The sequence below is a fragment of the Neophocaena asiaeorientalis genome, unplaced genomic scaffold (assembly GCF_003031525.2).
Source record: "Neophocaena asiaeorientalis asiaeorientalis breed wild unplaced genomic scaffold, Neophocaena_asiaeorientalis_V1.1 scaffold136, whole genome shotgun sequence".
In the NCBI taxonomy this organism is placed as follows: Eukaryota; Metazoa; Chordata; class Mammalia; order Artiodactyla; family Phocoenidae; genus Neophocaena; species Neophocaena asiaeorientalis.
The window spans coordinates 3,279,467-3,306,462 of record NW_020185333.1 but is presented as its reverse complement, the minus strand read 5'-3'; the positions used below and the strand labels follow the sequence as shown (position 1 = coordinate 3,306,462).

Below are 26,996 nucleotides of genomic sequence, written 5' to 3'. Positions count from 1 at the left end.
CCCCGTACCCCAAAAAAAAAAAAAAAAAAAAGGTATTTATTAATTAATCAATACCTTATACCAGCAATGTATGAAATTATAGTTTTACCGCAGGCTTGACAGCTGCTAGTAAGACTATGTTACTCTTATTTGTGTTTATTTCATCCCTAGCAAGCTTGAAAATTTTTGCAAGTATTTGTTCACAATATTCTGCATGTGTGCTTGGTTCTAAATTTTTGTTGTTGTTTTCTTATCAATTGGATTATCTGTCCCAGCTCCAGTCTCAACCCCTCTCCTCACATTTATTGCTTCATATAGGCTCCCATGATTCATTCAGTTACTGGGTAGACGAAAAGTCCCCAGTGGGGCCTGACCAAACCCCAGCTATCAAACGCCTCGCCAGGATCTCCTTGGTAAAGAAGCTCATGAAGAAATGGTCTGTGACTCAGAACCTGACATTCCGAGAACAGCTGGATGCTGGGATCCGCTACTTCGACCTGCGCGTGTCTTCCAAGCCAGGGGATGCCGACCAGGAAATCTACTTCATTCACGGGCTTTTTGGCATCAGGGTCTGGGATGGGCTGATGGAGATTGACTCATTCCTCACACAGCACCCCCAAGAGATTGTCTTCCTGGATTTCAACCACTTCTATGCCATGGACGAGGCCCATCACAAACGCCTGATTCTCCGGATCCAGGAGGCCTTTGGGAACAAGCTGTGCTCAGCCTGCAGTGTGGAGAGTATGACGCTTCAGACGCTGTGGGAGAAGAAGTGCCAGGTAGGAGGGAACAGAGATTAGCTTCCAAGGGCAACAACGGAACTCTTTCTGCTTTTTCTGTGTCACCAGCTCTAAGGCAGCTCACTCCAGGGCTCTTGGGTCAGAAGGCATAGATTGTTTGGGATGATAAAGATCTGCACACCAGTTCATGGGCTCTAAGACGGCTCCAAGGGCTCCCCTGGGCACAGCTGAACTGGGATTAACTTGTTTGGCAATGGCCTGGCCAGAACCAGCCCAAGGCAGAGTTGTGAAATAGGACCAGTTGGCCATTACCATTTTTCTGTGTCCCATTGTATCTGTTTTCACACTCCTAGTTCTCCTTAGATTTCATCTGTCCCATCCTGTCTTCAACTCAATATCAGATAATCCCTGCCAAATATTGTTTGATTGCATTAGCTGACAAAGGCACGTGAGGTGATTCGTCTCAGAGGTGTTAGTTAACATTTTGAAAGGCCGTCTCCACAGAGTTTGGGTCAGCGGGGAAGACAGTTAAGGAAGGAAGAACCCGCAAAGGGATCAAGGCCAGAGGAACATCCCTAAGTTGAGAAGAGCCCCAAACCCAGACCCAGGAAGGACAGACTCAGGAAAAGGAGCGCGGGCCTCAGATATATTCTGTTCTGGTCCCAGAGGATGGTGGATAGTGAGAGAGGAGAGCTTCAGGAATGGTCAGGCTCCAATTTAGACTCTCTTTAAAAAAGAAAAAGCAAAAAAGTACCTTACATTCACAGTTGCTCCCTTACTCATAGATGCATTAACCAAAGCATCTGAAAGAGGCAGTGATTTTTGAACTGAGGGAAGAGCTTTTAATTAGAAAGCAATGAAAGATTATTCCTTTGCAAATGTATGGTGAACACTAAGTATGTGCCGAGCTCCATTCTAAGCACTTGGGATAAATCAGTAAATAAAACAAAGATCCTTGCCCTAATGGAGATTTCATGCAGGTGGACGGAGATAGATCATAGATAATAAACATGATAAATACATTATAGAGAATGTTAGAAAGTAATAAGCAACGGAAAAAGAAAGCCAGGCACAGTAAGGGGGAACCAGGGATCTATGGGTTGGAGGGTTGGTCACAGTTTTAAATGTGTTGATCAGGGTAGCCCTCATTGAAAAGATGACATTTGAGGGAGTGAATCTATTGGAGGAAGAGCTTCCCCAGCAGAGGAACCAGTCAGAGCAGAGCCCCAAAGCAGGAGGGTCCCTGACATGGTTGAGGAAAAGCAGGGGCCACGGGACTGGAGAGCAGAGCAGTGGACGCGGTCAGAGAGATAATGGTTGATCAGGGAGCCCTTGAAGGCACTGAAAGGACTTGGCTTTTACTCTGAGTGAGGAAGGTTCTGGGAGGGTTCTGAGCACAGGGTGTTGTGGCCTGACTTAAGTTTTGATGGTATCCCTCTGGTTACTAGGAAGAGCCCTGGAAAGACAGAAGGGAAGTACAGAAACCAGTGAGGAGAGTAGTGGGAAGTGGTCAGATTTGGAATCCACCAGAAGTTAGACCTAATAGCGTTTCCTAACTGTTGGGATGTGAGGATTCCAGGATGACTCCCAGGCTCAGCCTGAGTAAACACCAGGAAACAACCAGGGAAACACCAGGTGGTTTTGCACACCCGTGAAAGTGCTAAAGGTCTTTGAATCTACGAAGACTAATGAGTTAACTCTTAGTATCTGTTAAGTTTTATCTAAGCTATTTTTCTTCACTAAAACTTTTGTAAGTGATATTTTGTCAAATATTTATCACACCTCTCCCCTAAACCTAAGTTTATATCTATTCAGACTCGCAAGTCAAATTTGGAGAGATTTGGGCTTCCCTGGTGGCGCAGTGGTTGGGAGTCCGCCTGCCGATGCAGGGGACACGGGTTCGTGCCCCGGTCCGGGAAGATCCCACATGCCGCGGAGCGGCTGGGCCCGTGAGCCATGGCCGCTGAGCCTGCGCGTCCGGAGCCTGTGCTCCGCAACGGGAGAGGCCACGACAGTGAGAGGCCCGCGTACCGCAAAAAAAAAAAAAAATTTGGACAGATTTTTCCCCAGTGAAATCTCTCTCTTACAATGCTAAATAATACTAGTAACAAGAGCAATAACACATTTATTGAGCCTTTACAATGTACTAAGTACAGGGATTAACTCATTTAATCCTCTCAACAACACTATGACATAGGCTGTCATTATTATCCTCATTTTACAGATGAGAAAACTGAGGCAGGGAGTAATTAAGCACCTTGCCCAAGAGAACATTGTCAGTGAGCCACAAGGGCCAGGACTCAGTCACAGGCTGTTGGGCTCTACGAGTTCCCACATCCTTCAATGCTCTCCCAAGGCTGTTCACACATCTTGGTGATTTTCACAACTAGTGTCCTAGAGGATGCTAATAAAAACACTTTCTCCTTATTCAAGAGCCCTATTATCAGAAGGTCTCAGAGGGTTAGCAGAATGGGAGACAGGGAACACGGATCTTCCGTGAGAGGGCTTTTGAATACGAGGATTCGGGTAAGGTTAAATTTGAGTCCAGCTAAATTTATAAACAGGTATCTGTTATAGTTTTGTAATTTTATGCACAGATAATATTCTGGATGGGCTGCCACATTGCATACTAAATCATTTAGAAATTTGCAAGAGAAACAGGTAATTTCAGGAATAATGAATCATGTGGACAGTGAATTTCTAGCAGAACAGTAAAGATCTGTTATAGTTTTTAAGTATGGGCTAATCTGTGTCATTCAACAACCAATACCCCTAAAATTATGAAGGAAAGAGACTGTGATGATGTGTCAGAAAAAGGGAGCATGTCATCAATTTGAATTCCAGGATTTCCCTGCTCCCCTTCCTTTCCCAGAGGTTTCCCTGCTAAACCTCTTCTTAAAAGCTAAAGAGATCTCCAACAGAGCCCTCAATCATCTGCCCCCTGCTGGGGCAGTGCCATATTGGTGGTTAAACTTTAAATATTCATTATGTAATGAGCTGCCTTGCATGTAACCCCCAGAGTATTTTATTACTACAGTTTGATAGAAAAAAGTGTACTACCATTCAGTCACATTTCATTTACTCAATATGCAGTTATATCACAGCTCACAGGTATGTATTGGTATATTAGTGGTTATGAGTTTTGAGGGTACAGTGAATTGGAAGATTTCATCTACAACTTGGCAGTATTTAGAATCTTAATGAGAAGGTAAGAATATGTGCCACTAGTAAAATATAAGATAACTGATACATACAATTACCAGGCAAAACTGCCTCAAATGTGCTGTATGAAAAAAAGGGTTTTGTAATCCATCAATTGAAAAATAGTACATAGTATAAATCTGCATCCCAGGGGCCCCTGTAAAAGAATGATCAAAATAAGAAGAGGTCAATTAAAGAATAATTCTTAAAGGAAATGAGATTTTAAATCTGAGTCTCAAGAGAAAACCTGCATATGAATTGCTGAGCTGGAGGGAAGAATATCTCAGACAGAAAATACAGCAGAGCGAGGTCGGGAGTCAGATGCAAAACACAGGCCCTGGGCAAGACTTACTGCCCCCCAGAATTCTGTAGAATGAGGACTGGTTTGCTAAGCCAAGCTCCTACCGTAAACAGAAATTGCCCCTATAACCTTTAGGATCAGATTACTTGAGAAGGCTCTTGAGGAAAGCCATAAAGCCCCTTTTGTAGAATGTGTCCTTTTTGCTCGTTCTCCAAGACTGAGTGAAGAACAGCGCTTTCCTTTCATCCCCTGACCCTCTGCTCAGGGGCCAGGCAGCGTGGGAAATGGTCTGACAGGCCCTGTCGAAGGATCACACAGCCTCCCGCCTCTCCCACAGTCCATCTCACAGCTCAGCTTTTCACACTTAAAGATGCTGGAGACCCCAGCCTTCCAAACTAGCCAGTTACAACACCAGCGGGAAATCTTCCCCAATCTCCCAGGCAACCTGCTTACGACGAGCCTGCGATTAACCTCATTAACCCGTGTGTTTACCACCAACATCATTAGCAGGCAGTCAGACATTACTCAAAGCCATGAAAAGCAGCAAGAACCAGCCTGTGCAGTGCTTTGAGCCTGATGCTCCCTAGCTCTAGGCCTTCAGGAGCAGTTAGGCTAAACGCTCCCCGGAAACAAGACACACATTCAGAGCTCTTGCCCTTGGGTGCCAGGAGAATTATGCTGTCAGGCCAGCTATTCGAGGATTGCGGTCCAGGGAGTGTAAATACACACAATGGACATTCCTCCAGGGAAGAATCGCTGGTACCCGGGAGGAGAAAAAGCGTAGTACTTCTGGAAACCTAAGCATCAGAGCTCTGAATTGGGACAATCGAAATAGCAATTCCCTGTCTCTCTGCTGCCTTCAGAAACTAATTAATACCGTGGATGTGGCTTGCTAATTATTTGCAAAATCACCACCATCCTGAGAGGTCCCACTGGAGACCCATCCGGTACTCGAAGTCTTCCCTGCCTCACGTAGCTCACTCCCTCCCTCTCCCAGGAAGGGCAGTTTCATTCAGAGTCAGCACGCGCAACTGAAAACCTACATCCTCCCAAATTCAGTTCAGTGTATTGATCTCAACCCAAGAGCTAAGGGTCAATTTCGTGAGCATAGGAGTCATAACTTATAGACAGGACTAACCGCTGAGGTTCTCCACCTGGGGTCCAGAGGTTCCCAAGGGGAGTGGGTTAGGGTAGAATTTAAGAAGTCTGTGAATTTGGATGGGAAAAGCACTACATACTGGCTTTTAACCTCTAACTGAATATCAGTATAACCACTGATTATGTGTGAGCAGTCACCCATGGCAGTGTCGGCAGTGTCGGCAGTGTTGGCAACTCGTATGACTTTGTCCCCACAGAAACCACAGATATTCATTTAGTGCAGATATCTTGAAATATTGTGTATACTCATCATTTACTCAAAATTATGGAACTTATTAGACTTAAAACAAAATATTTTTATTTCATGAGTTTATTATGAAGTGCATACATTAATTTATTTATCACAGATTTAATTATTATATTGATAGCTGCATTTCCATCTCATTGATTTTCTTTGTAAAATAGTTATTTTAGACATTCATTTAAAATAATCTGAGAAGGGGTTCAGGAGTTTACCATACTTCCAAAGGTGTTCATGACCCCCAAAACGTTAAAAACTTCAAGTCAGGCATATAGCAAGTGCTTAAATCTTTGCTTATTAATTTTTCTAAAAAAATATGTATATAAAAATTTTTGAATTTCCACGTATGTTTGTATTTGTGCGCCTTTCCTCCTAGCAATCCATCAGTGCAAAGCCGAGGAGTTAACACTCAGCTTGTTCATGAACTGCCCTCCTTTATTCGTTCTGAACGTTTCAGGTTCTCATCTTCTATCACTGTCCCTTCTACAAGCAATACCCCTTCCTATGGCCTGGAAAGAAGATCCCAGCGCCCTGGGCAAATACCACAAGTGTGCACAAGCTCATCCTCTTCTTGGAGACCACGCTGAGTGAGCGCTCTCCCCACGGATCTTTCCATGTGTCTCAAGCGATCCTCACGCCCAGAGTGAAGACCATCGCCCGGGGCTTGGTTGGCGGCCTCAAGAACACGCTGGTCCATAGGTAAGAATTTGCTTCCTTTTCACAAGTGAGGGTTAAAAAAAATGTTTTTATCTTGATTCTCTTCTGAATAAACAGCAAACAGCAGTAAAACCATATACTTTGAAGATTTAAAATAACAAAACAAAACCCAAAAAACCCTATATTTGAAAAAGTTGTGTACTTGAGGTGTCTTGCATTAACCGTGGCCAAAGGATCTCTAAACACTCTGTTAAAATGTACGTATTATAACATAAATACCCTCTAAATTTCAATATGGAGACAAAGCACTTTCGGCCACCAGCAGTCCGTTCACGTCTGGCTGGAGGTGCCATCGTGTTCCTGCCCCTGCCCTCGAAGCTGGCCCAAGCTCTCACTCTCTTAAGAAGCATTAAATGAGACTGCTGTGCCAGGCAGTAGGGATTCAGAGATGACCCTCCCAGGATTTAGGGTGTCCTTTCTCCCTTCCTTAGTGACAGTGAGTCCTAAGAAGCAGCTCAGGATGCCACCTACCATGCCACAGCTTCAGATATTTCCTCGGAGCAGAACTGATCCTGACTGTACAATTAGGCAGGAGAAGCTCCAGAAACGTTGCGTTAGATGATGTTCGTTATCCTGGGCACCAGTCAATGATAGGGGTTGTCAAGAAAAAGGATGGCTTGTGTATATGTACATGTATGTGTGTATGCCTATGCCTGTGTATAAAGGGAATGTTATAAATACATTTGGCTAATAGGGCATCCCTCACAATCCAAGCTGAGGAAACCAGTATGTTTGGATAACAAGGGATATTTACGAGAATCACTTTGGTTCCCGAGTTCCAGGTGCTGAGCACCAGAGTTCAGATAATGAAAGGTTCATCAAAAAACGTGTCCCTGTCTATTTGGGTAGTTTGGATATGACTTCTGATAACAGGTGTTCACCTGGCAGGAGTTTGGATGACGAACTGAGAGCTTCTGATTGTGCTGGCCATGAACAGAACCAGAAACCTCTTTCTGCGTGGCTCTACTAAGTCTTCACTGAATTACCTGTGCTTAACTTGGGAAAGAGAGTTTCATAAACCAAGACCAGAATCATGAACTTTCCTTTTTATAGTACATGCTCATATATCCATACCATTTCCTCATGCCTTTGGTAAATTTGTAGATTAACATTATTTATTTATGCAGCGATGAACAGGAGCTAGGTCCAAAGACACAAGATGAATAATCTAGTCATTGCCCCCACAGACGTACATTCTATCGGGGAAAATAAACATGTAAATTTCTATGTAACACTGAGAAAATCACTATAATAAAGTCTGTGCAGAGAGCTGTACTTGTAAGGAAGAGGAAGTCTTTAAAAATAAGGATGTGTTATATCTGTATAGTGTATTCTGAATATAGAGCACCCTCTTGCAGATGATTTCATTAGGTTCTTAAAGTAAGCCAGCCTCCAGGAGGGCACGTTGTCTAAAGCATGTTATTGTCCCCACTTCAGATGGGCCCAATGAGGTTAAGTGACCCAGACCCCCAAAGCTGGTAAGAGTCAGTATTACATCCCATCCGTGGACTTCTGATTGTTGGACCATTGCCCCTTTCAGCATCCAAGCACTGGCTTGTATGTCGCACATTTCAGTGCCCTGTTCCTTTCTGCTCCACTGGTCTGTGATTGTCTCACTAGCACCTGAATCCGGTCAGCTCTTACTGGCTACAATTCTGAACCCACAAAGTCACAATGCTTTTCATACTCGTGAGCTCCTGCATCTTTAATCTGGCTGCAGATGAAGCACAAGGCTCTTCCACTGAGAGGTGACGATGGCGCACGCGCCCAAAGTCCCAGCGTCCTAGCACGCCAGAGCCTTAACCTGCTGGCTGCAAGCACACGTCTGGGAGATTGGAAGGATACGGGGGCATCTCACCGCCTGCTGGTCACAAGAATATTACCGAGATGCATTAGGATTCCTAGGCCACCACATCAGCTGCTTTGGTCAAGTTTGTTCCCAAACACCAGCACGACATGTGACTGTTATTTCCCCTGGGCTATGGAACGAGCGTGTTGACTTAAAAAAATATATATGCACAGCGTGAGAGCTGCGAGTTAAGTTTTATTGGGGGCAGAATGAGGACTGAAGCCCAGGAGACAGCGTTTCAGATAACTCTGAGAAGCTGCTCCAACGAGGCGAGGGGGGAAGCCAGGATACATAGGAGTTTTGCAACAAAGGGCAGGTAGTCGGGAACGTCAGAAGATTATTGCTAATTAAAGAAAACCAGACATCTCAAGTTAAGGAATTTAGCGCTCTTCTATGTACGGAAGATGCAAGAGTCTTGGCTCACTGAAATCATTCCTTTGCTATGCACCTCAGCCATCTGGGGCCAGTATCCTGACACATCCTGAGTTTCCTCAGAGCTCACCGCAGGGAGTGGCTGCAGTCCGACGGCTGCTAGATGGCAGGTATTCTTTTGAGCCCTGAGTTTCCTCGGCTCACATTTGAGGGGTATAGTCATTGATGACTGTGACATCCTTTGTTTATTGACATGGCAGGAAATATTTCATTTCTCAAGCATATGGGAGAAGCAGTTGTCACGGGCCTTCCCTGAGAGCCAACACCCAGAAGGTCTGTCGTAAGGCACACGGGGTGCTGTCAAACTGGGCCTGGGCACCAGTTATCAGCTTAACCGAGAGGAAAAGACAAGGTATATTTTCCTGTAAATGTAGTGGTGGTTTTCTCAGCAGGCAGTTAACCCCCCACTTCCCGCTAACTCTTAGGTCAACTTTGGACTTGAGATTTTGTTTGCTTGAAGCCATGAAAAATATATCCATTCTTATCTCCATTTCATAAAGATCTTCTTGTGAGGTTCTGTCTTGGTCTTTCGTTTGGAACATATTTCTCTGTCTCCTCTTTTGCATGACTCTCTGTGCCAACTACCTCCCCAGTCTTGAAGGAGTGACCTTGTGCAGGTGATGTCCCGAGGGCCCAGAGCTCGGGGCACAGGGGGTGTCCCCTGTGTGGTGCCTACCTGCTGTGGTGCGCCTACCTGCTGTGGTGCAGGGGTAAAACATAGCCATTCTGACTGAATTTCTAAGGTAGTTTTCCCTAGATTCTTAGAAACCTTGCACTCCCACTGAAATCAAATGAAAGCAAATTTTGCCTAAGCCTGAGGGCACAGCGGCATGGGGCCGCAGAAGGGGACACAGACTGAAACCAGAGGCCCAAGGTTGAAGCCTGACTTGGTTCCTGTTTCGGACTGAATTGTGTTCCCTGGAATTTCACATGTTGAAGTCCTAATCTCCAGTACCTCAGAACATGGCTATATCTGGAGATAGGGCCTTTAAAGAGCTGGTAAAGTTGGGCTTCCCTGTTGGCGCAGTGGTTGGGAGTCCGCCTGCCAATGCAGGGGACACAGGTTCGAGCCCTGGTCTGGGAGGATCCCACATGCCGCGGAGCAGCTAGGCCCCTGAGCCACAACTACTGAGCCTGCGCGTCTGGAGCCTGTGCTCTGCAACAAGAGAGGCCGTGATAGTGAGAGGCCCGCACACCGCGATGAAGACCCCCGTTTGACGCAACTAGAGAAAGCCCTCGCACAGAAACGAAGACCCAACACAGCCAAAAATTAATTAATTAATAAACTCCTACCCCCAACATCTTCTTTAAAAAAACACACACAAAAAACCCAGACTACCTTTGACAAATTTCCTGAGGTCTCTGAGCTGTGGTTTTTCTTACCAGATAAGTGGGGTTAATAAAACCGCACAAGATTGTGGAGTCTTAACAAGAAAGCGTCTCCCACAGTGCCTGGCACAGGACAGGCATGCCATGCCCGTCCCTGCACTGGACCAGCCCTGCTCTCAGTGGGCCTCTAAGCCAGGGAGAAGTTTCTGAGCTGCTACTCTGCAGCCCTCGGGATTCAGTGCCTCACGGCCCCACGGCAGTATCTGACTCAGCCGTCTGCACTGATCTCTTGGTAAAGAAATCTTGGTAAAGATGTCTTGGTGAAGGCCAAGAGTTAAGAGAATAGAGCGGCCCCTGCTCAGTGGGTTCTGCATTTCCTGGTTATTCTATCCTTGTGCGCAATCCTGGTTATTTGATCCTTGCCCTGGGGAAGGCTGACACGAGAACCCGAAGCTGACACAGAGCTCTTTGTCACGGAGAGGAGACCGCAGGTGCTGGCCTTTCCCTCTGCTCGGCCTCCAGGCCTCCAGGGATCCTCCACGGGCTGGCTTGACCAAACCTTTCATTCTCATTTCCCCCTGATGACCAGAAGGTGGTGCCAGAATTTCATACTTAAACATGGACAAGCGGATTTTTTAAAAGAAGGCTGAAATGCATCAGGCTCAGGGCTGCCGTGGCCTTCGTGTGGGCCACTGTGTTCCAGGTCTCTGTCTCCAAGGGATGACTGCCTTTGTGACCCTTCCCTCTCAGGACACATTTTGTCACCTAAGCAGCAGGATGTGACCACATTAGGAAGTTTCCTTACCCCCACCCCCAAATCTCTACCATTTATGATTCCTTCTCTGGTCCCCAACACTTACAGAGTACTTATTATATCCCAGGCCCTCTTCTAAGTACTTTACACATATTACTTTATTTAATTCCCCCAAATCTATATGAAGTTTTATTATTATCCCCATTTTACAGGGGGAGAGACTGAGGCACAGAGAAACTGAATAGGTTATGGTCAAATCAAGGGTACCACTAAATTGTCAGGAGTCCCAGTTAAGAATGGAAGTACCCCTGTGATGTTGGCTTATTAAGTCATAATCAGCTATGAATATAAAAATGCAAATCAATTTGTGAGATGTGTTTTAGCCCATGGCTGATCACAGAGTCTGCTGAGCGAGGGAAGAGACCCAGGACTGATTACAGCTGTCACGGTAAAAGGAAAAGAAAGTGGAGAAGGACAAAATGCTTCAAGACCTTGACAGGGTTGCCTAGAGAGAGACTGAGAAGTTGAATGTACACTCAGAGGAGGGAAGACAGCTTCAGAGGCACAAGGCGGGGAGAAGATGAAAACCAAGGACAGTGTTACCAAAAGAAGAGAAAGGGGCCATTAAGAAATAAACTTAGCTTATTTTCAGTTTTTACCCAGAGAAAATCCTTCCTAAAAGAAACCTCCAGTCTCTTAACCAAAACATAAGCCCTGGTTTGTGTCTTCCTTATAGCATCCTCAATGTCACAAGTATTTAGTGAGCTATTGTTACCATGATGCAAAACTGAGTACTTCATTACTCCCTCCTCTATACCACCCATGGTATTTTACACTTACTACTAATATAGGAACTATCTCATTAAACTGTCATCCTTTGTTTACATCTCTGAATTGTGAGCTTCTTTGGATAACATTCTGGCTTTCACATAGAAATTATAACATGAGACTGACAGATTGCATTTGTAAGACAACTGAGCAAGCATTGGTCCAATAAGAAGTCACACGTGCTGCTGGAATCACTGTATATCCATATGGCAAAAGTGAACCTTGGCCCCTGCTTCACACCATATGTAAAAATTAACTTGAGATGGATCTTAGATCTAAACATAAAGGCTAAAATTATAAAACAGGAAAGTATCTTGTGACTTGGGAGTAGGCAAAATTTCTTAGACAGGTCACAGAAACCATAAAAGAAAAGAAAAGATAAATTAGACTCCATCAAAATTAAGGAATTCAGCTCACCAAAGTATGCCATTGAGAAAATTAATAGGCAAGCTACAGGTGGGGATAAAATATTCAAAAAGCATATCTGACAAAAGGCTAGTATCCAGAATATATATATAACATCTACAACTCAACAATTAAAAGAAAAAGAGCAAAAGAGAGAATGGGTAAAAGAACTGAGCAGATGCTTCCCAAAGAAGATACACAAATGACCAATAAGTACATGACAAACTGCCCAACATCATTAGTGATCAGAAAAATGCAAACTAAAACACTGTGAGATAACTTTACACATCCACTAGAACAGCTAAAATTAAAAAGATTTATAGCACCAAATTTAAGAGAGGATGTGAAGCAAACAGAACTCGCATACTTTGTTCATGGAATGTACAATGGAACGACCTCTTTGGGTAAAGGTCTGGAAATTTCTTATAAAACCAAATGTAAACCTAGCATATAATAAAACAACTTCACTCTTTGGTACTTACCCAAAAGAAATGAAAATAAATGTCCACAAAAAAGACTTGTATAAGGATGACCGTAACAGCTCTATTCATAATATCCAAAAACTGGAAACAGTCCATTTATCCATCAATAGGAAAATGGATAAATTACAGTATATTCATACAATGGAATACTATCCAATGACTAAAAAAGAGAACAAATTGCTGATGCATGCAACAACATGGATGGATTTCAAAACCATAATGCTGAGTGAAAGAGCCTCACACACAAGAATGCATATTGCATGGCTTATGTGTAATTCTAGACCAGGCAAATTTAATCTGTGTTTTTTTAGAAACAACAACAACAGCAACAACAACAGTATAATTATTGCCTCTGGAAGAATGGGGGCAGGGATCGATGGGAAAGGTGAATGCAGAACCTTCTGGGGTGCTGGTAATGTTCTATACCTTGAGATGGGTATGGGTTACATATATACATTTGTCAAAACTCAACCAGTGTTCACTTAAGATTTGTGCATTTTACTGGGTATACACATCACGTCAAAAGGGAAACAGGTTGAAAACAAATACTGAACCCTAGATCTGCATGCTGAGATACTGAGGGGAATGTGTATAGATGTTTGCAGTTGGAATTTGTCAAAAATGTAAGCTGGATTGATGCACAGATATATGGTAAGCAAGTATAGTAAAATGTTAGTGGTAGAATCTAGATGGTGGATATGCTTGCTGTAAATTTCTTTCAGTGTTGCGATATGTTTGAAAAGTTTCATGATAAAATTTCGTGCTACAAAAAAATTAAAGAACTTGCCAATGATGAGCCTCTTGATAGTTTTTCAAGGTCCCGTTGACATGGTATGTCTTTGGCGATTGAGGCGAAGAATTTCTTCTTCCAGCACAGAAACCCTAAAAGTACAGTTCTCTAATGGACTAGACATCACTCTGTCCCTGAAAAAGATTTAAGCTTAAAGGGACAAATTTGGTGTCCCTTTATGACACCATGAGCTTATGCCTCTGTTGACACGCTTTTGTTACATTAACAGAAATGTTTTCTTTCCCGTTTCTAAACGCTACTCTCTGTTCTCTCTTGCCCCAACACTCTCCTGTGTAGGAATCTTCCTGCCATCCTGGACTGGGTGAAGACTCAGAAGCCTGGAGCCCTGGGTGTCAACATCATCACGTCTGACTTCGTGGACCTGGTGGACTTTGCCACAGCTGTCATTGAATTGAATGACCTCCTACAGGAGGATAGAGCTTTGGCTAAATGCTGATTTAACTTGTTATTTAACTTAATATTGAAGTTGTTGATCCAGGCTAGAGTTCTGAAGGGTTTCTTGTTAAGTTGGCCCCTGGGCAGTGATGGTGAAGGGAGTCAGAGGAGGGGATATTTTTTTTTTCCCCTCCTCACAGGGCCATTTGGATTAAACTACAGGGCTTTTAATTGCATTTTTCCCAAATGAGACTTTGTAAAAACTTAAGTCCGAGGGAAGAAAGCTTGTTTCATGTGATCAAGGTCAGCATCTCCCCAATGGCATATGATGTTGAATGTAATATGGAAGTGGGGTTTCCAGGTTCCACTGGGGTATTGAGTGTCCCCTAATTGGCCCAGTTCCCTGTTGTCTTCTGGGATGTTGTGTTTGAGGCAGAGATAAGGCTGAAGCAGAAGGGCATTCCTGATCCAAAGGATGGCTCATGGCAGGTGTGGACTGCCCTGTGCGGTGACTCTATCACCAGCCTGGGGCTCTGAGGGGAGAAAGGCCATGCACCAGTTTTCTCTAAGCGTGTTAAACGTCACCACTTCTTCCCCAAGAGTAGGACGTATTTATCACCAAGGTATTTCAGCCACAAGCCATCTTGCAGTGCTTGTGCTGGTAATTGGTCATCTTCATTCTTTAGATAAACTGTGCGTATTGTCCTCAGTATCAGAAACAAGTGGGTTTGGAGCTGTTCTGTAACTCCTTGAAAACAAGACTACCTCGGGGACATTTAGGATGATGGTGTGTCACCCCGTGAGAAATACACAGTGTTGGAACACTTCCAGTTTGTGTCTTGATTGTTCTACTTTCTGCAGGTTGTTTTGAGCCTACTAATCACCAGTGAAGGAGGGCTTTGAAACTCAAGAGGGGACTTTTTTATTATTATCGATAAGAGGTGCTTATCTATAAAGAGCCCTCTTGTGTTTTATTTATTTATTTATTCTTTTATTTATTTATAGGTTAAATATCTTCAGTGCTTCTTACCTCAAGAGCACTCACAAAGGAGCTTCCTGAACTTTTCTCACCCAGGCCAGATGCTGCCACGGTCCTCCTCCCCTCCACAGGACCACACATCTCAGGACCATGAGTGACCTCTGACTCTACTATAGATGCTGTAGATGTCCTGCCCCCCACCCCAGCCCATCACGCTGGGGACGGTGTTCGTGTGTGGGTGTGGTCCAGACCTGAGAAGCCACTACCAAGCCGTGCACTGGAACAGAAGATGAAATGGGTCATGAAGAGCTCTCGGTTTTTAAGGAAAACCCTCTAGAAGAGGGATGAAAAGGAAGGTGCTAGAAAGAACACTGGCCATGGGAGTGTGTGTACTTCAGTGCTCCTCAGAACTCTCTGAGAATCCCTAAGGAAGTGTCGTCTTCTGGATCCTTAAGGCTGAAAGATAACACGGAATCCCAGACGGCTGTGTGCCTTTATACAGATGGTTGGACCACCTCCCAGCAGCTTCCCACACCTATGCTCCGATGTTCGTGGCTGGATTTTGCATGTTGCCTGCCATGGGGGTGTCCTAGCTGAGCTGCTAAGAGCACATGCACACCCCCGACACTTGGTCTTCCAGCCTTTACATTGCTTAAAGTAATTTAAGCCCCAGCCGAGGACGTCACAACGCAAAGGCCTCTGGTTTAACCGTTCCTTCTCTTGCATTTGAATCCCTCTCCAGAGATTGTTCTGGGATTTTATTGTCAGTTTTTTTAGGGCCTTCTCTGGAAAGGAGTGAGAAAGTGAGTACCCTCACTTCCTTAATTTTCCTTCGATTCTGATATTAAACTGCAGTGACAAGCTCTGAAATTCCCTAGCCTACCCTCAGGGTTTCGTTTGTGTTGTCATTATATCATTTTGGTCTTGATTTTAATACTTGGTCAATTGCTAGGGACTAGATCATTTCCCTTCTTTAGGCCCTTTGTTACTTGGCAAAGAGATATGGAGGCAAGAGGAGAATTATTCTGCTCTGTTTTATTTGAGCCTTAGCTTTGCCCAGGCGCTTGGTGCTATGAGGCCAGGTGTGTTGACAGGTATCTACACAGGATGCCAGTGACACCCAAGGGCTGCTGACTGTTCAGTGAAATGTTTACTTGATTTTCTCCTTTAGTGTTAAAATATATAGTTGCACTTCAGTTGGGTTGTAACATTTAAGTGCACCTCGGTGTTCATGACGAAAAAGCACAGAAAACCATACCAAGGTCGCACGCATGGAGTCTTGCTTCTTGTGGAAGGGCCAGGCGCTCACTCCTTCCTGCTGCTTTGGGTTGCCAGCCTGGGCTGCATTCTGAATTTCTGCACAGGAGTTCTGGGAGATAGGAGGAGGATTATTTACAGTTCACCCTTGGTAAACACCCCTGAATTGGCAGAATTTCTGCCCCAAGACCAAGTTGCTTAATATGTTGTAAAGGATGTGTGTGTTCTGCTCCTTGACCTCAGGCCAAGCAGGAGACTCAGTGATGGGACTGAGGGAAGAGACACTTTAGGTCTATGACTCATTCTGCAACTGCCAACAATAAAAAACTGTGACCTGATCACATCGCTTATTCTCACAAGGTCTTGGGATTTTTCGGATCAAACAAGGCTATCATATTTGCTCAGAATGAACTTCAAGATCAGCGAAAAAGCTACTTGATTGAGCAAAAGAGGACTTTAGTTTCACAGGATTTGGGGCCACGTTCATTCTGAAATGTAGACTGAGTTTTTCTTGGGCTCCCAGGACCACTTCCCACATGGCCACACCTCCATGGCTTCGTGGCAAAGGGGACAGTCACAGGTTGCAGTTAGAGTAGAGCAGTGTTTAAAGGCTTGAACTTCGAGCCTTTTAGAGGTACCACCGTGGTTTCGTGGGTACAGAAGATATTCTTAGGATTGGAGAAAGAGGTCAAGATGGAATTGATGGAAGGGAATGATAAATTATTGAAGATTAAACTTTAAATTAATGGCAGATCTAAAAGGGTTAGGCCAAAAATATTACATATTTGCTGTATGAGACTCTATAGTAGTTAAGTGTAATTATTTTCCTTAGTACTGAGTCCGGATCCCTGCATTCTTGAGAACAGTTAAGCCACAGCCCAAACCCAGGATTTTATATAAACGCAAACAAAAACACAAGATCTGAGCCCAGGTACTGATCACCCTTAAGAATCCTACTTCTTCTAACATGACCTTATATTCACATCAAAAAGTTTATCTTTCTAGGGGCTTCCCTGGTGGCGCAGTGGTTGAGAGTCCGCCTGCCGATGCAGGGGACACGGGTTCGTGCCCCGGTCCGGGAAGATCCCACATGCCACGGAGCGGCTGGGCCCGTGAGCCATGGCCGCTGAGCCTGCGCGTCCAGAGCCTGTGCTCTGCAACGGGAGAGGCCATGACAGTGAGAGGCCCACGTACCGCAAAAAAAAAAAAAAGTTTATCTTTCTGTTCAATAAGACAATGTAGTGGAGCATTCCGGAATTAAACGCATTTCGTGGTGGGTCAGGATTTTCTACTTTCATTTATTCTGAAGTGCTGCCCACAGAGACATTATTATTACATACAATCCAGCTAGGGGGCTTAGTGCTCAACTAAAGGTGGAGAAACAGAAGAGATTAAGCCTGAGACGAAACTTTTGCTTCTTAGGAAGCAAAAGCACGATGCAAATTTAGGCCATCTTACAGAATTAGTTCATGCCACAGATGAAGTTTTTGTAATGGCCTTCATTGGCTAATTGCAGACTTTTGCTGATAGGTTCTGGGAGATGGAACGGGCTAATGATGGGGGCACAGCCATGAGACCCCCCCCCTCCCCTTGCAGAGCAGAGAAGCGATCCTGGGCTAAATCTGCCTTGGGTCTTTCATCTGGAATAAAAATGCTGTCTGCTGTTTTGCAAACCACACTCAACTAGCTCCCGCAAAACATCAGGTCCCTAATAATTAGGTTAAATGCCTGTGCGCAGAGCGTGTACAGGGGCAGTAGTCTTCCTTGTGTGAGATGTGTAGAGAAATGCTACTTGGCTCATTTATCAAGAGAGTGGCTTAGGACGACAGACTTGTCCACCAGTGGCACCTTTAGTGACCCGTCAAATGAGATGAGTAGGGCTGGAAGCAATATCTGAGCTAGGGAGGTGAGCTTTCCCAAATACATGCTAAATAGTCACGTTATGCCAAAAGGAAATAAATAGAAACTGAAAACATTAAACGTCCAAACCGACAGGAAGTTTATTTTGTATGGCATAGAACGTGGCTGTCCCCCTAAATTCCGCCAACTTCCCTGTACATCTATCTCGCCCCTCTGCCTCAAACTGCTTCCTAGTATCTGCTACCAGAGCTGTGTCAGCTCAAATGTTGCCTTGGAACACACAGGAGTGAACTGATTGGGTGATAAGTGAATTAGCTGGAAACTTTACCCTTAATTCCAAATGATAGTGAACAGTTCTTTACTGCTCCGAGAGCTCCACTGTCCCCTTATCCTCTGGCTTCCCCAGAGTCCTACTAGAAATAATGACACTAATGGCACTGGCATCACTGAATTGGCCCTAAACCAGGGGAATGGTGTACAAAATGCTATTGATGTTGTTAGCACAGTCTTAGACACTAAAAGTATCCTAAGATAACTCTCTCTATCCTGCCGTGGATATAGTGTTCTAGTCTTTTCTCCAACAAAACTTGTTCTTAGGACTTTTCAAACTTGTTTCTAAGCCTCATAGTTTGGATAAAATATTTTCCTCCCCTTCACTGGGAATCCAATCCCACAGTCTACTGAGTACCCCCCATCAATAGTCTAGAGGCATTTTCCATATCTTTCGCTCTCATCTCCGTCATGGAATATACCACTGCCTCCTCTTGTCTCCTGGTCACCCTTGACCAGCTGCTCATTACTGTTAATCCCAGGATGCTGGCAAAACTTACAATAAAAAGCACATACATTCAATGATGTGCAAATGCACTCTTACCACAGTGGTTTTTGCACCTTACTCTCCTCAAAGGCATTATTCTGCGCCCCTACTCGTACCCCATCAATAGAACTTTACCTGATTGGACCCCAGACCTGGGGCCAGTACTTCATTCAAATAGTTGGGGCTTGCTTACAAACTCTGAGCCCAGCGAGAAGCACAGCATTTTGAAAAGTCAAATAAGCCTTCCGTAGCTTTGTACATTTGCAGTTTTACATTTGTTATTAGGTTAGAGCACTAATAACACTTCAGTCATAAATCTATCGTATCAATATGATAAATCTTAGAACATATTCTAGAAACAGTGGTACCTTACTGCTATTACACTTACTAATTTCCACCCTGATGGTAATAAGTATTACATGCAGATCATGTATGCATTATTTGTATTATGTATATGCCAACTGTAATAATTAACCTCACCGATTAGAAGGTACAGAGATTGTCAAAGTGAAAGTGAATCTTGGTCAATTCAGATGATAATGTGAATCTGATAAATGCTCTGTTAGATATTATATTTTGTTCTTTATGCTTGTTTTATATGACAATGCATGCTGTTTGCTAAGTACAAAAATAATACATTATACCAATTTTTAAGGTTAGAATGAAAATGTTACATATATGCCGCTCGATACTCTGAAATGTATTTTGTGGCATAATTATCTTCTTCATATGCATTTCACATGGCTTTTTTGCTCCCTAGGAAATAATTGTTCAAATATATCTCTCTCCATCTTTCTGGTAACCTGGATTAAACTGCTTAATTCAACCTAAAACATTGTAAAGCCAGATTACCTCATTTTAACTGTGAAAAAAGTTTAGTAGATATGATGACATGATATCTTTTCTTGTATTTGATTTGAACTACCTAAATAGGCTTAAACCTAATAATAAATATAAAACTTTGGCAGGCACTTTTCCTTTGTTGGTATGCAAATTTTATTATTGGCCCATTTCTAATTTTGTTTTAAAAAGTTACAGACTCAACGTCAATAAAATACCTGATTGGGCTCCCCTGGTGGTGCAGTGGTTGAGAGTCTGCCTGCCGATGCAGGGGACACGGGTTCGTGCCCCGGTCCAGGAAGATCCCACATGCAGCGGAGTGGCTAGGCCCATAAGCCACGGCTGGGCCACTGAGCCTGCGCGTCTGGAGCCTGTGCTCTGCAACTGGAGAGGCCACAATAGTGAGAGGCCCGCGTACTGCAAAAAAAAAAAAAAAAAAAAAAAAAAGCCTGATTATAGTATATTGGATGAAGACCCTCTTAGCTTTGTCTCACACATACTGGAATTAGTTGCACAGGCCTGTGATTCCCAAAATGAGCTGTGCATGAGATGTTCACAGTCTTGTCACCCATGCTTTTCCAAGCTTCACCCTCAGCACTTCAGCTATTTGTACTAGGCTTAGGCTCGATCCTACTTACATTCATGTTCTCATTTGACCAACACCTCTGGCCCATGTTACTCTGAGTGGTCACCAAATGCCCAGAAATAGAACAACGTGGAGATTATGTGTTGAGCATACAAGGAACAAATAAAAGTGGGCTTACAGTTTCTGTTGGCAATGAAGATTTCAATATTCTCCTCATTCCTAATTCTTTTTAATAGAGTATCTGAGGCCACTTAGTTTTGGTGAATTTCTCTTTTTGCCCTATCCCCTACAAAAATAATGAGTTGAGGTGAAAGCCCTGTTTATGAACTTAGCAGAAATCAAATTAATTCTAAGTAATTATTCATTTCATATAGTTGAATGTTAGAACAGGTAATTAGGGATAATTATATTTCTATCCAAGTTATCATAGCAAGTGAAGAACATAGTCATAGTCAGAATTTTCTGCCTGTGTTTTTAGTTATTGTGTAGTAAGTCTACCATACTGTACTTTGGTTGGCTTTGATAAGTACCATTTCCAGTCATTTCCATTTGGTTTTAATAAAAAACAACCTAATGTAGATAGGGCTGTGTCCAAACATAAGCGAAGCAGGTGTAACCTGCGTGGTGAAAGTGCAATGATTCTACCAGTCTGACTCAATTTCTGAACATACACTTGGGCTGAAACATTGCCCCATGACAATGGAACTGTTGTGTTATATATGAACCCTTTAATATATAATCACAATTTGTCATATTATAGCTGGGTTATAAACATTCTATTTAGCACAGAAACTAAGAACAGGCATTTCAGAGATGCATAGACCTGGATTTCTGTCCCAACTAGAGCATGCCCTGGCCATGTGATCTTAGGCAAACTAATATCTCTAAGTATATAGGATATAGGACTAATAATACCTACTATGAAGGGTTATTGAGAAGTCCAAACAAGAAAATATATGGAAAGCATCTAGCACAGAGCCTGGCACATAGTAAATACTCGAGTAACTATTAGTCTTAATACTAGGGTGGGGACTTTGCACCCGCCCCCTCCAAAGAGCACCCAGCACAGCCTCTTCTACACGGTTGACTGCTAACCATTGTGTCTACTGGTAAATGATTTAACAGAAACCAATTAATGAGAGAGAAAGCAGATACATTCAGACAGTGGAAGAGAAAGTTGCACAATCCCTGGACCAAATATATTGATACATTGCTCAGAGAATGGGATTCATACCACTAGTGGTCTGCAAAATGATGTAAGGTGGAAAGCGGCCACATCCTAATAGCATTAATACCGTCAATCACTTAACCATTCTGATTAGCTGAGGCGAAAGTCTCAGCTTAGTGACAAAAATCTCATTGACCCTTGTTTGTTCAGCAAAAACAAAGAAGATAATAGTATCTAGCGAACATTAAATATCATTTTGTATTGTATTTATCTTTTGGTTACCTTCTCTCTGTAGCAAAGTGATCCAGGGTTTTTCAAGAGTGATATAAAATTTCCTTCCAAAATAAATTTAAGTTTAAAAAAAAATACTAGAAATACCCTTAAGGAGCTTACAGAAGAGCAGGGATAGGAAAAATAAGTAAGCATGCAATTACAATACAGTGTGATAAGTGATACGAAAAGGTAGAAGAGATGACATACTGGCTTAAAAAAAGTTTTCCAGTGTAAGTAACCTTGACTAATAAGTAGCAGTTAACCTCGTGGGGTGGAGGTGTGGGTGCAAAGGTGGGCATCTCTGTGATAAGGCACAGACACAAAAAAGAGCAAACATGTAGATACGCAGATAGTTCAGTATGGCTGGAGCACAGACATACAGGGAATAAAGAATCAGTTAGCAGACTGGAGAGGTAGGCAGGGCCTGATCTCAAGAGGTCTTATAACCCATTCTAGGAGATTTGGACTTGATCCTGAGGACAGTGGTGAGCCAATGAACATTTTCAGCACATTTACATTTTAGAAAGATAATACTGGCTGTAATGTTGACATTGGCTTTGAGAGAAGATGAATTAAGCAGAGCTAACCTGATTCCTTTATAGCAGACTCCTCAGAGCCTCTGTTAATATATACTGTGAATTTGTGAGAGAATTATATAGCATAAAGCCCTTTCCAAACCTAAAAAAAGTTAAAAATAATAATAAATTTAAGTTTTTTTAGAGTCCGCTGTGAAGAAGCTATGGGAATGACCTATGTTTACGATGCTTTCCGGGCCGAAAATGATTGCAATTGATTCTACCACACTTTTGCCGAGAATTGGGTTTGGTTGGGCTCTTTTTGAACATCTTTACTAAATATATAAATAAACTACTATTTGAGATAGGGAATCACCTCTTTTTCTCATAAGGGAACTTTCTTTGTGTTTCCTGCAGAAGGTCCGCACTTAGACCATCTCCTCTCCACGTTGTCTGGGCAGCAGTTTAAACTTGGGGGAAAGAGGTCCTGGAGTCACTCAGTCCCACAGATGGCTGTACCCGGTTAGCACACAATGCAGAGAGCAAACCCCATTCCTCCAGCTTCGAAAGTGACTCCTTTTCTGTGACTCCCTGAAGCTGGGATGCTTGGATGTCCTGGATTTTTTCTTGTGTTTTTTTTTTTCCCCAAAGGAATTCTTCTTGATCAGCAGCACGTTCTTTGTTTGCCCCTCTGCTAATCTGATCAGTATGACTAAAGGAGTGTTATTATCTTTAAGACATGAAGCCTTTCATTCTCAGAGAGAGGGAGGGACAGTGGCCAAAGCCCGTGTGCCTCAAACCTCACCCGGGATGGCCTGGACAAGTGCCAATAAAACAAAGTGCTGGTCAGCCCAGGGTGTTTGCACAGCTGGGCAGTGTTTGGGGACAGCACGGGTGGGGAAGGGGGACACAGAAGTGTCAGCCTCTGTCTAGTAACATCATGCCAAAGAAGCCTTAGGCAAGCAGATGGATTTAATCTAAGGGGACTGCTGTCTAAAGACTTTCCTGCCTCGATCCCCAGTGGGTATGTTCTCAGTCAGGGTGCAGAGAGTTTCATTTCCAGATCTCTGTGAAATATAGGACATGAGATTGCCTTTTACAAAAGCGTCCCCCACCAGCAACCTTGTGAGTGTAGAACTAACTTCACAGACATGGTGGGGAAGCTGCGGCGGGAGTGGTGGAATGCTTTAGTAGAGCCAGAATGCCCATGCGCTGAAACAACACAAAATTTTCGATGTATATGCACTTTTTCCTGGTAGAGGATCCATAGCTTTCATCAAGGAATCTGTGATGCTAAAAAATTATATACCATTGCCTTTCAAATGCCCATGAGAACGAATTATCATTTAAATGTTACGCAAGCAAAGATGGCTAATTTAGGCTAGCACTAGGAAGACTTGGTCCTTCCTATGACAACAAAACTAACTAAATTAAGACTCACGCATTTGTTCACTAAAAGTGCTCTCTTTCAAGATGTAAGATTTCATAGAACAAGATAAAAAGGAACAGACTAAGCCAAGTCCAAAGGATCCTAAGAGACAGTTAGATGAGCTCTAGCAAGAGAGGACAGTGGGAAAGCCAGAGCAGCCAGGCCCACTGGCAGACACGGAGAGATGACTGGGCACGAGGCACAGATCTGAGCACAAGTTCAGAGGCAGATGGGTACATCGGAGCCTCCCCAGAGAGGGGCAACCAGGAGAGTGAAGAAGCCAGAAGTCACGTCTCATGAGAAAGCAGGAAGGTTGGGTTTAGAAAAGATTGAGAGAAAGGTGACAGGGATATTTATGACTGAGATTTTAGAATCTTATGACTTTAGATGTGGAAGGGACCAAAGAACATTTGTGCCATTGCTCATGTTACAGGAGGGGAAACAAAACCAGAGAGGACTGCCTGGCCTAAGGCAGAGCTGACACTAGAATTTGGTCTCTGAGTCCCTTCCCATCATTTCCAGCTGCCTCCCTGAGTGCCTGATGTGCAGGAAAGAACTAGAACTCATGAGCTGCCATTTCAGGAAGGTAGATCACGGCTTCATAAAAAGCATCTGTATGTGGAATGGGACGCTGAGTGAGCTAGTGAGCTCACCATCATAACGACTATTTCTGAGAGAGTGTATATTAGTTTCCTATTGCTGTTACGACAAAGTAACCACAAACAATGGTTTGCAACAGCACAAATTTCTTATCTTTCCAGTCTGGAGCCAGACGTCTAAAATGGGCCAGCAGGGCTGTGTTCCTTCTAGAGCCCCTAGAGGAGAATCCATCTCCTTACCTTCAATTTCTAGAAGCCAACTCCCTGCATCTTCAAAGCCAGCAGTGTAGCATCTTCAATCTCCCTCTGACTCTGGTTCTGTCATCTCATCTTCTTTGATTCTAACCTCTTATGAGGACACTTGTGATCCATTAGTCCCGCCTGGATGATCCAGGATAATTTTCCGTCTTAAAATCCTTAATTGATCACATATGCAAAGTCTTATTTACCATATAAGGTGGCTTATTCACAGGCTCTGGGGATGAAGACATGGACATCTCTGGGGGCTCTTATTCAGCCTGCCATAGAGTGGATCCTGAAAGGTGCATTCACACTGATACTGAGTTTAAAGCAGGCCTGGCTTCAAATCCTGGCTCCAGCACCTATTCGTTGCTCAACAATTACCCCTTTGAGTCTCTGTCCCCTCATCCACAAAAAAGAATAAAATCTCAAGGTTATGATTATTAGGATTTGAGGCAATATATATATATAATGCTTAACACAGAGTGCGCCCTCAGTAAGTGGCAGCCATATTTGTTCAAGGAACTTCCGGGTGATTCCCACCAGACAGGAATTCCATAGAAGACATTCCATTATTAAGTTCTATAAGATTTGGTAAAGTGACCTCCAAATTCTCTTCTGAGATTGCTAAAATAAAAGGGAATGAAGTAAAGGGGATTTTTCTCCCAGATATAATTGTGTTGTCTACTTCACAGATCCAGATCTGTCCCACACTAGGTCTTACCTATCCTTTCTGTGCAGCATCTGGCCAAAACTCTGGTGGTCCCTTGAACATATACCCAGCTTTTCTTCCCTCTTCACGCATATTGGATGTTAGGTGGAGGGAGATTATTCTTGAGAGTGACTAGACTAGATAGACAGTATTATTCCTTTTACGTGTCAGGAAGTTAGAACTCAGAAGGCAACTAATTTGCCCAAGTTAGCTCAGTCAGAGGCTGAGCCAGGACTCTACTCATTTCTGCCTCATTCCCAACCCATTGGGAATGAGGTAATTGATTTTCTGGGTTGTCAATAGCTAACAGACCCTGCTTTTTGCCCCCTGTGGTACTGCTGTCTGATTGTGCCACCTAGATCTCTGGTTGGGTTTGAGCAGGATTGAGAGCCTGACCTGGTGTGTAATGATTGGCCAGACCAGGCAGCTGAGACCAGCACGAGCTCCCGCCTTCACATCTGTCAACCTACCTGGCTGCAAGCAAATTGCTGCACGTGACCACTGTGTCCAGGAGCCAGAGAGACCGGGAAAGGAAACAGAGGGGAACATCTCAATTTCGTGCTTGGGGGAGAGGTAGAAGCCTGTGTCGATGCTTCTTCCAAACATCCCAAAATCTTCAGCAAGGATTGGAACAGTCTCAGGCCGCCCCTGCTGAACCAGGAAGGAAGCTGAGGGAAGAATCCAGATCGAGAAGCAGAATCAAGGTAGGTGATCTGTCTGGTCACAGGCCCTTCTCTGGAGATCGCAAAGCAAGCGCTTGACCCAACCTTGCAGCCAGCACGTCTCGGGTGATGTTCTGCTGAAGGAGGTGTGGTCGATGTGGGCGTATGTCGGGCAAATCAAATCGTTTGTCCTCCGACGTGTTCTGAAAGTGGGTTGTATTTTTCTTCCAGCTTCTCTCTCCTTTGAAAATTGCTGCTGTTCTTCTACATATTTCAAAAGTTTAAAAAAACTTTCATTATAAAAAATCCTATCTGTGATTTGTTGAAATTCTTCCATCGGTCACGGCTCTGAAAACATGGCTTCGTTCCAGAATTTCGTTTGCATGAATTCTTTTCACTTTCAAAATACACCAAAGAGGACAGTTTGCAATTATTCTGAGGAACGCACAGTCCATGCAGAGGCTGTAAACCTCAAAAGACAGGATATCCCAGGAAGCCATGTGCATTTTTCTGCTTTGGAACCTAGGGAGTTAAAAGTCTTGAAATTGCTGGAGCAGAACCAAGCCTATCTACCTAAGCTTATCACCCCAGGCAGCAGGTCAATCATTTACTGATGCCAGGCTCTTTCCTACCTTTGGTGGAGGACCGCTAAAGCCCTTGCCTGATTCTCTCTAAAGAATGGACACAAGGCAACTTAGAAGATACATTTCTCTGAAGCTATAGCCTCCAGACCAGAGTACATTTTTACCCTGCCCAGAGCAGTAAATGCCACAGGGTCCTTCCCAGCTCGATAATAAACGTGAGCAAGCACACAAGCTGGATATCTGACACCACCTCGGGCATAAGAGCTCATGACTTTGGAGAAACTTCTCCTGCTGCTGGAAGTCTATAGGGAAGAAATAGACTAGCTCTAGAATAAGTTATTATTCTAGGGGGGGATTGAGGTTGTTACATAATCCTCAAAAACATGGAATTTTCCCCTCCAAGTCTACACATTCCAGAAATATGTTATTCTTAGTGAACACGATCCACTCTTATTTAGGCCTGAATGTAACTCCTCTAGAAACATTGTCATATCGTCACAGCATATGTCTGTCAGGTCTGTGCAGTAGTTCCTGTTTTTTATAATTATTAGAAGCCTAGTGGTAGGGAGGCCCTATTTTTCTGAACTCCCTTTAGGGAAGGGGCTGAGCCATGTATTTGACCTGGTAATGTTTGACACTATTGTTTTGGGCTGTGTTGGGTCTTCGTTTCTGTGCGCGGGCTTTCTCTAGTTGCAAAGAGAGAGGGCTACTCTTCGTTGCGGTGCATGGGCTTCTCATTGCGGTGGTTTCTCTTGTTGCAGAGCACAGGCTCTAGGCGCGTGGGCTTCAGTAGTTGTGGTACGTGGGCTCAGTAGTTGTGGCTTGTGGGCTGTAGAGCACAGGCTCGGTAGTGGCACACGGGCTTAGTTGCTC

At 43.7% G+C, this 26,996-nt stretch overlaps 2 protein-coding genes across 2 annotated transcripts in view; both read left to right on the top strand.

Annotated features, from left to right (window-relative positions):
• Window positions 1-13,718, top strand: part of PLCXD2 (phosphatidylinositol specific phospholipase C X domain containing 2) — a 44,096-nt gene extending 30,378 nt beyond the window's left edge. The window contains exons 2-4 of the mRNA XM_024735419.1: window positions 298-758; window positions 6,078-6,319; window positions 13,504-13,718. Coding sequence (XP_024591187.1) covers window positions 298-758; window positions 6,078-6,319; window positions 13,504-13,663 — 863 coding nt within the window. The 3' untranslated portion in view covers window positions 13,664-13,718. The remainder of the gene's footprint in view (window positions 1-297; window positions 759-6,077; window positions 6,320-13,503) is intronic.
• Window positions 13,719-25,362: 11,644 nt separating this feature from the next.
• The window catches only part of PHLDB2 (pleckstrin homology like domain family B member 2), a 235,721-nt gene continuing 234,087 nt past the window's right edge, over window positions 25,363-26,996 (top strand). Inside the window, exon 1 of the mRNA XM_024735332.1 lies at window positions 25,363-25,581. The gene's annotated coding sequence lies outside the window, so the exon portion shown is untranslated. The remainder of the gene's footprint in view (window positions 25,582-26,996) is intronic.